Source organism: Anoplopoma fimbria, chromosome 21, assembly GCF_027596085.1.
Source record: "Anoplopoma fimbria isolate UVic2021 breed Golden Eagle Sablefish chromosome 21, Afim_UVic_2022, whole genome shotgun sequence".
Classification (NCBI taxonomy): Eukaryota; Metazoa; Chordata; class Actinopteri; order Perciformes; family Anoplopomatidae; genus Anoplopoma; species Anoplopoma fimbria.
In genome coordinates, this window is record NC_072469.1 from 6,684,872 (window position 1) to 6,702,546 (window position 17,675).

At 39.6% G+C, this 17,675-nt stretch overlaps 3 protein-coding genes across 3 annotated transcripts in view; 2 read left to right on the top strand and 1 right to left on the bottom strand.

Annotated features, from left to right (window-relative positions):
- The window catches only part of asap1b (ArfGAP with SH3 domain, ankyrin repeat and PH domain 1b), a 57,562-nt gene extending 52,228 nt beyond the window's left edge, over nucleotides 1-5,334 (top strand). The window contains exons 23-28 of the mRNA XM_054622571.1: nucleotides 314-475; nucleotides 1,908-1,986; nucleotides 2,134-2,198; nucleotides 2,284-2,846; nucleotides 3,681-3,803; nucleotides 3,951-5,334. Coding sequence (XP_054478546.1) covers nucleotides 314-475; nucleotides 1,908-1,986; nucleotides 2,134-2,198; nucleotides 2,284-2,846; nucleotides 3,681-3,803; nucleotides 3,951-4,025 — 1,067 coding nt within the window. The 3' untranslated portion in view covers nucleotides 4,026-5,334. The remainder of the gene's footprint in view (nucleotides 1-313; nucleotides 476-1,907; nucleotides 1,987-2,133; nucleotides 2,199-2,283; nucleotides 2,847-3,680; nucleotides 3,804-3,950) is intronic.
- A 506-nt stretch (nucleotides 5,335-5,840) lies between these two features.
- On the bottom strand, nucleotides 5,841-8,067 carry eef1a1l3 (eukaryotic translation elongation factor 1 alpha 1, like 3). The gene is made up of 7 exons (XM_054623420.1): nucleotides 7,817-8,067; nucleotides 7,552-7,731; nucleotides 7,172-7,468; nucleotides 6,941-7,091; nucleotides 6,519-6,775; nucleotides 6,201-6,435; nucleotides 5,841-6,110 (listed from the first exon to the last, which is right to left on the bottom strand). Exons 1-7 carry the CDS (start codon nucleotides 7,958-7,960, stop codon nucleotides 6,001-6,003), a joined length of 1,374 nt encoding a protein of 457 aa, XP_054479395.1. The 5' UTR covers nucleotides 7,961-8,067; the 3' UTR covers nucleotides 5,841-6,000.
- A 2,463-nt stretch (nucleotides 8,068-10,530) lies between these two features.
- The window catches only part of fam49bb (family with sequence similarity 49 member Bb), a 32,003-nt gene continuing 24,858 nt past the window's right edge, over nucleotides 10,531-17,675 (top strand). Inside the window, exon 1 of the mRNA XM_054623120.1 lies at nucleotides 10,531-10,644. The gene's annotated coding sequence lies outside the window, so the exon portion shown is untranslated. The remainder of the gene's footprint in view (nucleotides 10,645-17,675) is intronic.

Below are 17,675 nucleotides of genomic sequence, written 5' to 3' on the forward strand. Positions count from 1 at the left end.
TTGGGGATCCAATTAGACACAAACAGGCGTATTCATGAACAAATCCACAGAGTAGAGACACCAAAAATGAGTCCACACCCCAAATCAGAGTGTCCCTTTTTATTATTTTGCATTCCCTCGTAGACCTTTCCGTTGTATATTTGTTCCGACAGTATGTTGTTCTACTTGCTCCTCCTCTCCTCTCCTCTCCTCGCTTCATTTATCCTCTCCCTTTTTTTTCTCTGTTTTGTTTTTTTTGTGGGGAGGGGGCTAACAGAATGACATTTTTGCGGGGGCCGCATCACCTCATGTGTTTTATGTATCGCTCCTCCAGCTCCTCCCCCATCTGGCCCTCCCTCTACACTCACACCAGGAGGCAGCTCCACCCTGTCCAAGAAGAGACCTCCGCCCCCACCTCCTGGACACAAACGCACCCTGTCTGACCCACCCAGCCCGCTCTCTCACAGTCCACACAGTAAAGGGGGCTTGACTGGGGGTGAGACGCAAGCACACGTCGAAACTGTAGAGCTGGTTTCACTCCGGCCTGAAGCTACGATGCCGTTATCATCTGAAATTGCAGTTATTTTAAAAAGTCCTGCACTGATATTGAAATTAAAACAACAGGTGCAGAGAAAACTTGTAAGAGGACCTTGAGTTAAGACTATTTTAGCAAATGTTCCCAAGATTAAGAGTGAATTTTAGAGAGTTTAGAGATTTTTTTGAGGGTTTTTAATTAGTAGTGCAGACCAGTGGAGGCCTTTTTATTTCTCTTTGTGCAGTTCAAAGGTTTGTTCAATGGTAGTCTGACTCAGTAGGTGGATGTGTAGGGCTCCAACTAACATTTATTTTGATTATAGACTAATGTGGTATTTTTATTAATCATTTGGTCTAAAACAAAGTCAAGAAAATGTTATACTTAAGTCCAATGTGACAATTGTTTTTACCTTTTTAGGATATTATTCAGCAGCTCCTCTCAAATTTGGAAACATATGCAACGTCACGTTTATTTAAAATTTTCACTGTTAACAAAATATATGATTATATATTATATTTCAAAAAACGTTTCCAGAAAAATTACAGCTTCATGTTATTTATTATTATTATTATGAGCAGCTGTGACACAGGAAAACAAAGTCAAATACAACGACGTAAAACACAATAAAATATATAAAATATTAATGGTAAATAATCAATAAATAAGGCAATTCAAGGTTTTTCTGTCCTTTACTCCGAAGCTGTTAAAAGTATTAAACCATCAGCTTGTCATACGTGATGGATGGTTGGTCGTGTGAGGGTTAAAAATAATGTGCATTGACATTATAGCACTGTATCCAGTACATTTGGGTTTAACTACCTTGAACTGACATTTTTTCTATACTTTAATACTTTGAGAGACTATTTTAATCACTAAACATCCACAAGTTACGCTGAGGTCACCAGCCAACCTACTTCCAAACTGCACAAAGAGACATCCATGACTGTAACATTTCACAGAGATGAAAGCATCATTTTTCTTTTCATCTCTGGTTGATCAAAACTGAAAGTAAAAGTTATTTTGTAACCACCACTTGGACACAAAAGAAGACAAACACACCTCAGTCATCTGACCTGCAATCTTGTGTTCCTTATGTGTATTTTTTACTGTTGTTCCACTTTTATCATTTGTCCTCTGTGGTGTTTTGTGCATTCTGTGTTAGCCGTGCAGTAACAACCCTTCACTAATTAAAATCATGACACTTTATTGCACAACCTCTAATTAACAGGGGCTCATAGAAAGCTCAGCCAGATGACACCTCCCTCATTATTTATTTTATTTAACCATCACAGCATGTTAAGTTATTTCCACATTTATATTTAATTAATCTCCTGGTGAGTTCTCTGTTATGGTGTTGAGTGATCTGTGTCGTCATCAATGTCAAATGTTTTAGGAAGCGACTCCACCCCTCCTCCTGTCAGCAAGATGTCTCCTGTTTCTAACAAGTTTGAAGGAATTCCTCAGCAGCAAAGGTACAAAAAGAAAAGAATATAACAGTGACATTTTAAGCTTAATTGGCTTGAAATGTATTGCATTATTTGCTTTGATAAAATATGAGGTACAAGCAACTTCTTAGATTCTGTTTTCCTATTTAACTTCATTTTAATATCTTTTCCCAGCACTACTTCTAGCAACACAAAGTCTACACTTGGTCCAAGGGTTCTTCCCAAACTACCTCAGAAAGGTAAAGTCTAAGTCCATTTTTAATTTTGATGTCAGCTGTTGAAGTAAAGACCTTATTCAGTATCTGTATGCCGCTCTCTCTCCAGTGGCATTGCGGAAGATTGACACCATACACCCGTCTATGGATAAGCCCAGTTTCCCTCCAGAGGTCTTCCAGAAGTCCCCGCCGGCGACCGAGACCCCGCTGAAGACTCCTCTGGCAGACCGGCCTCAACCCGGAGACCTGCCCCCCAAACCGCAGACGTCTGAGCTTCCTCCTAAACCCGGAGAACTTCCTCCAAAACCCCAGCTCTCAGACCTCCCTCCTAAACCTCAGCTGGGCGACCTCCCTCCTAAACCCCAGCTCAAAGATCTGCCTCCCAAGCCGCATCTCTCCGACATCCCCCCCAAACCCGGATCAGCCGAGTCCACTCCCAGGCCGCCTCCCGGTGAGACGCTGCAAAGGCCTCAAACGCAACCGCCGCCTCCACCTCAAACTCAGCCTCAGCCTCAGCCTCAACCGCAGCCTCAGCCTCAACCTCAAGACTCACCGTCACCCAATCAGCAAGCAAATATAGGGACCCCCACCCAACCAGCGGCTGAAGACACCAATGGGACCCCGGCAGGGACTGCAGAGACACCAGTGCCCCTCCCGAGGAAGATCAACACGGTATGATCATGCTTATCTTTAAGAATTTCACCCAATGATGTTTTCAGAAGAATATTGTCTTTTTCAATGGCTGTTTTATTAAACTATTCCTATACATTTACATAAAGTAGAGCCTGACCAATACTTTATGACCAATATCGATATTTGGAATTTGAGTTCAATACATCGGCCAATATTATTTATATAAACAGTTAAGTTTTTTTTTTTATAAATCGTGACCAAGGTATATCCTAACAGGACAAATAACATCTCAAGTGCATACACTCTAATGGAGACCTGGTCCTAAATGACCTCATACCTTTCTTTTTCTGTTCTGCAATATCGTCTCTGATAACTCTTAGATAACGAACCGATTAATCATTCTATCTTCTATAAATGTAATACATGTGGTGCATTATGCCATTTAAGGCAGGTTTGTTTTGGCTTCCTCTGGATTCTTCTTGGTTTGTGAAATAAGTTATTTCTACAGCTTAGTGTTGCATATTTTTAGAATTTATTTCCCCATTTTTTTCACTAGAAACAGGTACCTGATGAAAGAAACTTATCTACAATGGGCCAAGACTATGCAATATACCCACATATGGATGAATATGACAGTAAATAAATTGGTGAACTGCCTCCATTTTGACTTTTTAAGACTATCATTTCTAAACTCGGTGGTCACATAGAGAAGAGAGCTTTTATGTAATTTTGATGCATTTATGTCACCTTTCCTGCCAGGTCTCTTCTTTAACATATATATTTCTGGACACCTTTGTTTAGGAAGCTAAATGAGAGTTAACATAGACAAGTTTCTGTTAACTATGGTAACAGTTTTGTCATTTAAATGTCCAGGGGAAGAGCAAAACCCGTCGGGTGAAGACGATCTACGACTGCCAGGCTGACAATGACGACGAACTGACTTTTGTTGAAGGAGAGGTGATTATAGTTACAGGAGAAGAGGACCAGGAGTGGTGGGTGAGTCCAGCTTCAGTACTACACCCTTCTTTTTTATTGATTTCCAGCACTTCTTGTTCTTCTTTTAACCATCTGAAGGGAACAAAAAGAAACACTGAATGCCCCTCTACTCTGTTTTTTTCTCACATGTTCTCTTTTCACTTCCAGATCGGGCACATTGAAGGAGATCCGGACAGAAAAGGGGTGTTCCCCATGTCTTTTGTGCACATCCTGAGTGACTGACAGTCAGAGAGACTTGCACTACGCCTCTCTCTTAATTGAGAGGTCCTGTAAATAGCTATCATAACACCTCTTGTCACACGACAAGTGTCCTAAAAGAAGAAGTTAAAAAAAAAAAAACGAAGAAGAAACCCAAGAAGGCTCATCTAATCCGTGGATGCCTCATCCATGCTGTACAAAGAATGTGTGTATTCTTCCTTTACCAGTATTATCTTAACCCTATAGCACGGCTGTGACGAAGCCACTCTCAAAACCCTAGCACTTACCTAAAGTCTACGTTTATGCTGTTACTGTGTATATATGTATGTAAATATATATATTTGTGTGTGAGTGTATATACATGTTTTATTGTACAAAACATGTACCATTGCTCTCTCTCTCTGCCGGTCCGATTAAGCGGTAGGCTTTGAATTTTATCTGTATTGATTTTACTGGCCCCTCAATTATCTTATATTTCTGAAAAAAAAAAAGGACAACTAAGAATTGGAATGTGAAATAAGTCATGTCACTACTTGTCCCTTGCATCCCTGTTTACCACCATAGCTGACCGAAGAGGCTGCGGTCTCCCACTGATCTTACCCGAGATGAAAAACATTAAATGTACTCCTTGTTCTTGCTTGCTTTGTGTGTACACGTATTATGGTTGTTTTACAGTATAGAAAACCTGCTGCTACTGTGTGGTGGAATATCAAAGCCTGCGGTTCACTGCAGGTCACTAATTTACTCCTTGTTACACTGTTCACTGTATGTATGCAGCTCTGTTTGTGAACTCGACGCCATCGCCACAGTCCTTTGACCTTTTTCTGTGCATGGTGTAACAATGACTGGAATTGAGTGGAGTGCTGCGTTCAAAGACGCTCACCTCAGGGTTTGAAGAGCCACTATTAAGCAGGACTACATTAAATATATTAAAAAGGTATCCTGTTGTTGAAGCCACTATTAAATGACAAGTACAGGAAACTCAAGAGGACATCTTAGCAATAACTTGATTTTCTTGACAGGTTAGAAATTTCACATTAACCTTTGTTCACAATTCAGTGTCTTGTAAAAAAAAAAAAAGAAAAAAAACCTCATGAGCTTGAATTATTATTATTTTTTTTTAAGTTTTAGTCATGTAATATCATTCCATGTTACTGGATCCTGTACATTTCCAGGTTTGCCTGTGAACCAGAGATGTCTTTTAGAAGAGCGGTGGACTTTGTAAACGGCTGGAGAGCCGATGTATTTTCACCCAGTCCTCACTGACTTGCAGTCCCCCCACCCCCATGTTAAGGAACAAACCCATCAACCCATTGTATCATTAAAAGTGCTGTACTTAAACATCTGAGCCTGCTCTCTTGTTTTAACCCTTTGACATTTAAATATTGGTTTGTACTTTAAAACATAGTAAGGTGCATTTCTAAAAAGGTAGCATACGAGTAACTTTTAGGTTCTAGATAAACGGCATAGAAGTTATTTAGGAAAATGATCTAGTTTGCATTCTGGAGAAGATTAATACCACTCATGTGGTAACCAAGGCCAAGCAGTGGTGAATTGGACAGTCAAACAATTAAGCATTACTTTTTTTTTTTTTTAAAGTGCACTTATTTGAAAAGTGCACTTATTTCCATCAGTTGATTAAAGTGGCTTCATATTTAAACATGCATTATCTTGCATTTCCCTAAATCTATAACATTCCTGTAAGAGGGACAAACTGTGGAAAGCTTACTCAAGTTTCACAAACACCTTGCAGTGGTTTATAAAAATGTTCAAGACAAAGTTTAGATACATTTCAAATAATACTTTATTTTGTTATCTCAACAAACTTAACTCATTACAACCAAAGTTTACCATCCATGTTTTACAGAGTCTTTTGGATTCAACATCAACACAGGAATAATCACTTAAACATAAATAATTTGTGTCGCAACACAAAAAAATTGCACTTTACCAAATAAAACTGAAAACAGCCATACCAGGATTTACTGGTAAAACAAAATTATTTACACACTTGGGCTTTGTGGGGATGTTTCGACCCGTGGTCCTTTGTCACCGACTTGATGACGCCAACAGCGACCGTCTGCTTCAGGTCTCTTGCTGCAAAACGACCTGAAATGCAACAAATAATTACTTTTAAACACTGCAGAAGTCAGATTTCTTGTACTTGAAGATATGAGACTTAAGTGACGGATGTCGTACCCAAGGGAGGGTACGTGAAGAAGCTCTCCACACACATGGGCTTGATGGGAACCAGTTTGACTGTAGCAGCGTCTCCAGACATCAGTATCTGCGGATGGTCTTCCAGTTTCTTGCCGGTGCGCCGGTCGATCTTCTCCAGCAGCTCAGCAAAGCGACAGGTCACGTGGGCGGTGTGGCAGTCCAGGACAGGAGAGTAGCCGGCTTTGATCTTCCCTGGATGGTTCAGGATGATCACCTAAAGACCAAAGACACATCAGCACGGAAGAGCAGCTACAAATTTTAATTTAAGTAATACAATTTTGACTCAATTGAACCGACCTGAGCTTCAAAGCTGCTGACATCTGACGGAGGGTCCTGCTGGGCGTTGCCAGCCACATCCCCACGCCGCAGGTTCTTCACGGCCACGTTCTTAATGTTGAAGCCAACATTGTGTCCAGGCAGAGCCGTCTCCAGCCCCTGGTGGTGCATCTCAATGGACTTCACCTCTGCCGTGATCTTGGCAGGGGAGAACATCAGGGTCATGCCCGGTTTGAGGACACCAGATTCAATCTTACCCACTGGCACAGTCCCTACTCCTGAAAGGAGGAAGAAGAAAGTTTCAAGTCAAGTCGCTAAAATGCCTGTATGCACCTGCACCTCATTGTCTTGATTGAAGCTAATCAACAAACTTCATAGGCTTGAATCAAAGACTGAGGGCAACTTAAAAATCATTAAAATTAACCTAGAGCATGATTTCTAACCTCCAATTTTGTAGACGTCCTGCAGAGGTAATCGTAGGGGCTTGTTGGTGGTGCGCACTGGTGGCTGAATGGAGTCCAGGACTTCTAGTAGAGTTCTCCCACTCGCACTCCCTTCCTTTCGTCTGGATTTCCAGCCTTGGAACCAGGGCATCTGTAGAGAAAAGGCACAATGTTTTAGTTCAAAAGGTTTTCACATACTTAACAGATATTCTAACTCAGACCCATCTTTACCCTCTGGGTTGCAGTGATCATGTTCTCCCCGGTCCAGCCAGATATGGGCACAAAGGGCACGGTGGTGGGGGCGTAGCCGATCTTCTTGAGGAAGCCACTCACACCTCGCAACACCTCGTCAAAGCGTTTCTGGCTGTAAGGAGGTTCAGTCAGATCCATCTTGTTCACACAGACTATAATCTGCTTCACACCCAGAGTGTAAGCCAGCAAGGCGTGCTCTCTGGTCTGACCGCTTCTTGACACACCGGCCTCATACTCTCCTTTGGCTGCAGAGACCACCAGGAGGGCAACGTCAGCCTGGAAAGGACAATAAGACAGGTTAAAAAAAAAGAATAATAATTATGAGAATATAAAAAGTGCTGAGCTTCTACGCTGCTTACCTGTGACGTCCCAGTTATCATGTTTTTAATGAAGTCCCGGTGCCCAGGAGCATCAATAATAGTCATGGTGAATTTTTGAGTGCTAAATTTCAGCAGAGAAATGTCAATGGTGATTCCTCGCTCCCGCTCAGCTTTCAGTTTGTCCAACACCCAGGCAAATTTGAAGGAGCTCTTCCCCATCTGTAAAATAAAAAAACAAGTCTTAAACAGGTGTTAAAACATTTGTGGATTTTTTTACAGCAGGGTTTTCCTCCTCTTTCCTCACCTGTGCTGCAGCCTTCTCAAACTTCTCCAGCTTCCTCTGATCGATGCCACCACATTTGTAGACGAGGTGGCCGGTGGTGGTCGACTTGCCACTGTCCACGTGACCGATAATCACCACGTTAACATGAGTCTTCTCTTTCACCATTGCTGAATCAAGGGTTTGCCAACCAAGACAAAGTAACTGCAGTCTATTGAGATGAAAAAAATAGGACGTTCACTTCCAAAGTCTTCTTGTAAATGAATGTGGCCACCTACTATGGAGCGTCTTTATGAGCTCCACCTAGGACTCATGATTGAAGGCAGGTGTGCTGCTTAATTAGTGGCTGGTGTCTGTTTGGTAAAAGCTGGATATTTGACACTGCTAGGTATAAAAGTAGTTTGAAAACAAAGTAATTAAATGGTGAAAATGTATTCTTCACAGATGTTGTGTTTTGTGAAAAGCAGCGAGAAGGATAAAATGATCTTTCATCAGTGTGCAGCAACAGGCGGTTACAGTCAGTTGGATCACTAATGATCTCATAGTACAACCAGGTGTGTCATTGGGACATTGCACTCTTTGAAATAACCTCTCCCTATAGATCAAATAAATTCAGACTGGCCACAAAGCATAAAAGGAAAACAGCTAACAGGCAATTAAACTATTTTTCAATATTAAAGATGTAAAAGTGCCTATAAATTAGGAAAACAAGGGGCTTAAGATAGATGAGTCCCACATTAACCCATTGTGCTAAACAGTGAAAGGCCTGCAGTTTAGGGGAGGATGACCTCTAATGAATGTCTCATTTCATCTTCTTTCAACTTACACATGTAAATTAACGTCAAGTCCTTCTTTGAGTGAACAATTGTGGGTGAGTTCAATGTGAGATGGCAATAAATTGTACCGATGTTTACTAACTGTAAACTGTCTCTTTATTTGCTAAGGCCTGTTTTCTTAAAGGCAAATGTGTAATTTGTGATTCTGGGCTATACAAAATTAACTGAATTTAATTTAATTGAATTGAATTAAATGAAATACCTTTTTCACGTTCATGGCTTTTGAAAACTTAAGTTTCACTCCTGCTTTTCATTTTATTGGATTTGACTAAGAGCAGACAATATGAATACCTAGTTGTGTGAGCTTCCTGCAGCAGCACACTGCCTTGTCTGTCATACTTTGCATATCATGTAAAACAGCATGTTTGAAGAGCCTTTTGGATATTTATAGTTTGCTCAGTTGCTTAGAAAACTCATACACAGTGCTGATCGCTAGGCAACTAGCATATTCTCCTATTTTGCATTAAACTTATTATTACCCACGATGTTTGTAATTTTGAAGTAACTTCTTAATTGAAATCCTTCTTAATTTAATGTTTAGCCCTATTAAAAGTCCTGCATTCAAAGTCTTTCCTAAGTATTTTCAGCAAAATGTATTAAAAGTGAAAGTACTCAAATTGCTATGTGAAAGTTAAACTTTATTAATATTATTATGTGTAATTGCATTTTACTGTTCTAGTTTTTTTATATACAATTTTATAAACTGTTGGGTAGTTTAATATAGTTTATGTTACAGAACAGATGATGAACCTTTAGAAAATGATGCATTATTATCCTGATGTATACATTCATCAGAGGTGGAAGAAGTATTATGATATCTAACTTGAGTAAAAGTAGCAATATCACAGTGTAGAAATACTCAGTTACAAGTAAAGGTCCCACATTAATACTCTTAGTACAAAAGTATTGGCATAAACATAGTACCAAAACTAAAAGTACTCATTATGCAGAATGGCCCATTTTAGATAAATATATATTACTGCTGGGTTGTACTTATTTATGAATTCATCACTTTAATATTGCAGCTGGTAAAGGTGGAGCTATTTTTAATCACTTTATGATTATATATTACAGTACCAGTCAAAAGTTTGGACACACCTTCTCATTCAACTACTTTGAAGAATCTAAAATATAAAACATATTCTGGTTTGTTGAGCATTTGTTTGTTTACCACATAATTCCATATGTGTTCCTTCATAGTTTGGATGTCTTCAATATTAATCTACAATGTAGAAAAAAAAAAAATAAAAAATAAAGAAAAAACATTGAATGAGAAGGTGTGTCCAAACTTTTGACTGGTACTGTAAGTTATAAAATAAATCAAGTGGAGCAAAAAGTACAATATTTGTGTTTTTATAAAGCAGCATTTTATGGATATACTCAGGTAAAAGTACCTAGAATAGTACTTAAGTAAATGTACTTTATAATACAAATAACCTTTTTTTCAAAGTAAAGGTTATTTCAAGTTATTACTTCAAGTTCATGCAAATATATAAACCATTAAAAATGAAAAAAAAATAGTTGGTTTATTAGGGATTCACTCTGGGGTCAAAGTTGAGGGTCAAATGTCACAGTAGCGCCCCCTGGAGCCTCTTTAGTGTGTATGTTATATATTTGCTCAAGGACACTTCGGTAGAGGGTAATACATTAAATGTAACACATACAATGCTTCAAACCCATAATTAAAGCCTCTGTGAGGAGTCATATAACAAACCAGCTCTGTTATAATGTGACTTTGAAGCTGACGTTAAACTACCATCACCGGGGCTCCTCTGAGCGGGCGGGGTTATCTCCAGTTAACAGGATCAAGCTGCGCGCTCCCCGCCTCCGCGCTCAGAGGTGACCAAACCGAACTCCCCTCTCATTCGACGCCCGTGATGACGCGCAGCACCCAACCCGGAAGCAGCGCCAGCGCCAGCAGATCGCTTTTCCTCTTCTCCTTTCAGTCCGTACCGCTGGCTTTTCTAGCGTGGTGTCCCAGACGTCGACTCCAGTGTTTCCTCCACGAGCATCAAGGTAAAACACACTTAAATAAACACTACTTTATGTCGTTTTTGACGTTGCATTTACGTGTTGAGTTATGCTTCATACACGTGATCTGCAGAGAAAAAAAACCGACCCACGCGTTTAAAGTTACTATAAAACACACTTTTATGTGTTTGGTGTTTTTAAAGTTGCATGCTCGATGATTTGTTCACTTCCCCTTTTTCAGAGCAATGGTGTAAAGGTGTATTGTGCCTGTATTTGAGCCATATGTCAGCTGTGTTTGGCCTCCACAGGTAATGCATTGAGGTATAAAGTGGGATTAGGCTGCTCCATTACATGCAGCATCATGCACCATTAAAGGAAATGCACACGCTGACAGCTGGTTGTTTCACTTTAATGATTTTTATTCGGATCAATGCATGATAATAAAACTATAAAATGTCACAAGTTGTTGCAGTGCCATAATGTAAAAGTACTCCTGAAAGCCTGAATTCAAGTAGTACTATCCAATCATTTCCTTTAGTGATTTAATGTTGCTGCTTGTCTAATTTTAACAGTTTTTATATAGGTATGTATGTATGTATGTATGTATGTATGTATGTATGTATGTATGTATGTATGTATGTATGTATGTATGTATATATATGTATGTGTGTGTATATATATATATATATATATATATATATATATATATATATATATATATACACACACAGTACCAGTCAAAAGTTTGGACACACCTTCTCATTCAACTACTTTGAAGAATCTAAAATATAAAACATATTCTGGTTTGTTGAGCATTTGTTTGTTTACCACATAATTCCATATGTGTTCCTTCATAGTTTGGATGTCTTCAATATTAATCTACAATGTAGAAAAAAATAAAACCATTGAATGAGAAGGTGTGTCCAAACTTTTGACTGGTACTATATATATATACTATATATATATATATATATATAGTTAAATGTAGTATAGGATCAGGTTTTATACTCATTTTAAAATCTGACAATGCAAGTAAATAGATGCAGTGTCACATGCAAAGTTGCATGAAATGGAAATATTCAAGAACACATACTGGGACCTCCCTAGAGTCCACTGTTAAACCCGTCACTGTCATTTTTACTTTAAAAGGAGAAAAAGTTTTCTCTTTGCATCAGTAGTCTGCACGAACCCACCCTAGCATGCAAATGTGTGTGTGTTGTTTCCTCTCAAAAGTTCTGAAAGTGGAAGTGAAACATCCCAGAAAGCCTTATTTGATGGTATGTTGAGCAAGTGCAGCTCTGTTGTGGTTGTGATGCAACGTCTACATTTGATGTTGTTAGAAAAAGTCTCACAGTCCCTGTTTAGGCAAATTGGACCAATTGTTAGACATGAGTTTGGAGAGTCCAGAGAGCTATACTGGGACCTTTACCTCTTAATTACACCTAATAAATGATCTCTACTGGTCTGCATCTTTTTAGGGGAGAAAAGACTTCTAGTGATTTCCTATTAATGGTTTGCTGCACCTTTCATGGTTCCTCCAGGTTATTTGAGTTGTCTTCTTTAGCAATACATCTTCCTTATTATATCTGCCTCTGCCCATTTTAAAAGAAGGAAGTATCACCTTTCTCTGTGATTTTTAACAGATGGACGTCAATGTCTGATGTCACAGTTTGAGTAAGTGTAGACTTGTACATATGTTCGGCAAATACCTGACTCGTGCCACAGGACCGTAGGACTGTGAGACATGGTACGACTTGTCTCATACTCTTCCCGCAGTGGTGTGAGGGGATGGGATGATAAAAGATGTCGGTCTGCAGCTAATTCTTCCATGTTTTGCATGTAAAAGTTGCAACCGCAGTAACAAGGATTGCAAAAGTGAGGGGAAAGACTACTTGCGACACGGAAGAGAGATCTGGTGTTTAAGTATTTCATGGGTTCAGGAAGTAACCAGTGGGAGCTTTTTCTAAAAACCTCTGCTTGGTAGTGGAACAAGCAGGAACTGAGGATATGGCTCATTTGGCACAACAAATGCCCTCATAAATCCCCGTCTAATGCAGGTAAAGGCATGAATCTTTCTAAAAAATGAAACAGGTTTGGATACTGAAACGTTTGTCATTCAAAGCAAACATTAGAAGCCCTCCGAATTAGGAAAGGATTCTTTTTCTCATCTTTTACACGTCACTATTTAGTTATAATCTGGCCGTAATCTTGTCATAAAGCTTTTGACTCCCAGTCTTTTTCCTACGTGAGGTTATTGTTGACATTAGATAAGACTTTTGTCAAAGCTTTACATCAATGTTTGCATTATGGCTGCTTACATAACAACAGGGGCAGAGATGTGTTGAATCTGAAAAAAAAAATAGTCCTCTCATTGTGCTAACGTAATGAACCCTGAGGAAGCTGAACTGGAGATACTGAAGCTGGGGTGATAACAGGAGGGCAGAGTCAGTGTAATGGTAGTTAATGTAAATAATTTATCACTTTTCCATGAGTCTTCCCAATGAGTGACCTTTCAGGGCAAAGCAGCTCTGACGTTTTCATGCCACAGACTTTTGAGATTTAATCATTTTAGAAGAAATATTGTTAATTTAATTGTGGTTCCCCGGACAAAGCTGGCTACCATGGGAGATCGTGCCTTCTCTTCACTGGGCCCATGCCTGTGGAATAAGCTCCCGGAGAAGATCAGGGCCTTAGACTCCCTCACCGCTTTTAAATCAAATCTTAAAACTCACCTGTTCCTCTCTGCCTTCTCTGGTAATTTAGATTGCTTGTGTTTGGGTGGTTGTTCAGTTTTAATAGATATTCTTAGATTTCATTATGATTAAATTAATTCATTTATTTAAATTCTTATTTTATTTTTTTGTTTGTTTTTTAGCGCTTTATTCTTATATTTGATTATTGTGATTGTTCTACCCTGTGCAGCACCTTGAGATTTCTTTGTATTTTAAAGTGTGCTATAGAAATAAAATCCATTATTATTATTATAATTTATATGTAAACTGTCCATAAATTAGAGTAAAACCAATTGGACAGTATCTCATTAAGAATATTGTAGGCTTCGTTGGAATATCACAAAGTCGCCAAAGGGTCCACATCCCCCCCCTCTCTCCCTTGAACACACCCAGTGTGAGCGAGCTGCTGGCTTCAGGTTGGGTTACTACAGTTATTCTCGGTATGAGGTTGACTGTCTCCCTCTGACAGTCTGACTATTTATTGTATTTCCGGCACCAAGTGGATCCAATCGCGCTAAAGCATCTTGTCTGGTTGAGTCATTGTTGTAACAGTTAATGCACCAAAGTGTGGGTTTTTTGCTGTGTTGTTGTGACATTTCAGGCAGCCGACATATCAACGATGATGAAAAAGACTTTAATACTTTTAATACTGTCAGCTGCGTGAAAACTTTTGTCTTTTTAAAATGGAAAATGATCCAGAATGAGAATGTATTATTGAACCGTTCAAGCTCCCTTTTTATTTAGCACTCATGCAGCTTGTAACATGAGCACTTGTGCAATGCAAACGCAATCCTCAGCAGCTTCAGAAAACAACCACTGACTTGAACCAACACCTTCTCTGACACCGGGCCCTCGCCAAAAACTTTATTTTCCGATTTAGAAATCTGTTTGCATCATACTGTAAGTGCTAACATTATTGCGTCCACTCCCCCTGTGTTCCTCACAAACTGCAGGCAACATGCTAGGTCAGGTGCTGCTGCATTAGCTTTATGCAGAATAGAGCTGTATTGATCCCTTTCTGTGACATTCTGCTGTTTGTTCAGTTATTTGGATTCATTTTCCTCTTAGCGTTTTGGCCCGGTCAGCATTCTTCTCTAACACCATTATCCTGACTTGGGGAGTTTGTGACTTTTAGCACTGTTTAGTTGCTAAAACACTTAATATTGTTGCTTTAAATACACTTTACTTACAAATGCAATACTTTGTTTGGTGGTGTGGAAATGGCGCCATTTGAAAATGAACACACTAATCAGAGTCTTCATGCAACGTGTCTCGGCTACTGGAGTGATCTCGTTTGCCTCTTGACTACACACACTCCCTCTTCCATTGCTACTGCATGTCTGCTCTTGTTCATGAGCAGATCAGAGTTGAAAAGATGACATTACATGAGTCACCCGCTAGGAAAGGCTGACTGTGCCCCCCCAAGTAGGCCTGCCCGTTTTCCTCACACGGCTGGATTATTAGAGAGCAGATATCACAAACAATGTCTTGATTTAATTTGCTTTTAAAAGTTGTACCTGGTTTTAATGACTGCATCAGTTTTTATCTACCTTTTTTATATGATGTGTCCATGCTGTTCAGATTAATATAACAGTTTGTTGGTTAAAGCACGCTGTTAGCTTTGCTGTTAAATAAGCAGAGAAAGACGGGCTGGCAGTGGAGGTCCTAGCCGTGGTGGTTAGTGTTTGCAGCCTTTGGCGGTGGCGAGTTCTCTACCTTTGATGTGTATGAGTCAGTGTGTGTGTGTGTGTGTGTGTGTGTGTGTGTGTGTGTGTGTGCGTGTGTGTGCCAGCTTCTGATCTGCAGCGCTGGCTGTGCTGGTAGACTCGAGCATTCCTCTCAAGTTTCTCACATCCGTCCTGTGATGTTGGCTTATCTCCTAAGCATGCACATAATAAGAAGAGAGAGTATCTTTTTGTGGTTTTTTTCTTTCTCCTGCAGGCCACCAACAGGATGCTTTCATTTGTTGCAGCAGCATCTTCAGAGCAAATGTGGTACAAAAGCAAAGTGGACTTTTTGCATAGAAAAATCTCAACATAATGCTATGAATAACCCACTCAAAGGGAAAACAAGCTGTCACTTTGTGTGCCCCCACCCCCACACCTTTCACACACACACACACGCACAGAAAAACCCCTCCAGGCTCAAATCTGAGAAAATCTACAGAAGAAACAGTAAAGACCAGGATCTGCTGCAGATTTTTCTCCTTTTTGACAGCAGTTAAGCAACTATTTGATAGTTTTACTGCATTGCAATTCATTAACATGATCAAATCTCAAAAAAACATGGTGACGTTTTAATTATAGTATGTTAAACCAGGCAGGAATGAGATCCTCATGTGGCCGCATTCATGTCAGTGGACACACAGAGCGGGGTGTCGCCACAGATGGCAGATCAGCATGCTAGAAATTCAGCTTTTGCATGAAACTGTTGCCGGGCTGCCCCCGCACCAAACCACCGTCCTCACATGCTGTTATAACTGTAAAATATAACAACCGGTCCTACTTTTTTTTTAGCCAACTGCCCGTGCATTCATTAAATCATGTCTAGATTTTGGAATAGATGTATGAAAGTATGTCCTATAGGCATATTTATGTGGTTTCATTTATTATGCTAGTTCTCAAAGTCAAAGCTGTAGAACCCTGGACCAAAGGAGGAGAACTTGCCCAATAATCCCCACAAACATGCCTTTTACATTGACGGCACACTCATTCTTTTATCTTTTTTTTATTGTTTTTTTATTTTATTTGAAATGTTACTATAACAACCCTAGCAAAATTTGACTATGGAAGTTATTTGTACTGTGGTTGCACGGCAAAGCGTGAACCATTTTTGAACCCAGCTGAGATGCCTGAGTCCTCAACAAGTCATTTGTTGTGACATTTCAGTTGGAGCTGATCTCCATGTGACCTGTGGAGGTTTCTCTTAATGATGAGTCTCGGCCGTGCTCTGTGGGCTTCAGTAACTCAGTCGATAGATGTTTTCCTCCACGGCTCTCAGCTCCCGCTCCACAGCAGAGACGGGGGAATACAAGTTGTCACGGCAACTTGAGTTTTATTTTTTTTAAATGGAAGTTTAATTCAGTGGTGTTGAAACACCGCAAAGGATGATTAACTGAGGGAAAAAATAAATCACATTATGGGCTATCTCAGCTTTGATATCACATTTACAAATGTTTAAATGGGCTTTCTAAATATGTCATGCTGGATCTAACTCCAGTTTCTGATCTATACATTTTTTTTTTTTATAGAAAATTTAATCTGAAATGAATTGAATGATCCAAATCTAGATTTATAATAAATTTCATGGTGTGCTGAACTCAGTTTCCAGTTTATGAAGTACTCTTACATTCTAATACAACAGTTCTGCAATAAGTCCCTGATTGTTAACTGTGTGGTCGTTTTGGACGGTGTAGATCTTGGTGTTTCTGATATTTTGTCCACCCCATTTACACCGATGAGGTTAGGCTAAATAACCTGGTGAGTGAGTGTTTTCTGCATGTGTGTGACAAATGGACATGCACCACATTCAGTATAGATCCTATTGATTCCAGAGTGGCCTGCTTTATATTCAGAGTCAGCACTCCTCTGTAGCACACACAGAGTACAGCAGGCCCACACATGTTGACCCACAGTTATTGACCCCTTCATGTGGTGGAGTTAATTAAAACCAAACAAAGTGTACATGGTATGTTGAGTTATTGCTGCTACAAACTAAAGATGTAAAAGCACCGGTTTAAATGCTTCTTTGCCACCCTGAGCTGTTTTTCTCCCTCTTAATAGCAGCGTTGTTGAGGTGTTGCAGCCTCATAAAACAGCTCTTGTACACAAAAATATTCAAATCCAGTTCTGGTATGTAGCTACTGTACACGTCTCTGGAAATCACAAATCCAAGCAGAGAAATAAGTCTTTGAAACGGCGAGAAGTGAGCGTTTGGTTCAGAGAAAAACTACACTGAGCAGTGTTTGTTTTATTGCCTCTGATCATGTGGGAAAAAAGCAATATCACACCGGTTGTGTTGGTAAACAAGAGCATGCTGTGTGGAGTTCACTGAACTGAAGTATTGATGTGTGATTTTTTTTGATTTTTTTTAAAAGATTTTTTTTTCTTAAGGGTATTAAAATTCAGATTTACCGGCATTACTCATCTCCTTCCATGACATGGTCCTTATTTAAACGACTTGTTTCAAGTTTTTGTTAAGACAGAGAACTCATCTTGTGACGACACACACACACACACACACACACACACACACACACACACACACACACACACACACACACACACACACACACACACACACACACTTCAGTATGATCTCATCATGTGGGTCTTTAAACGCAGC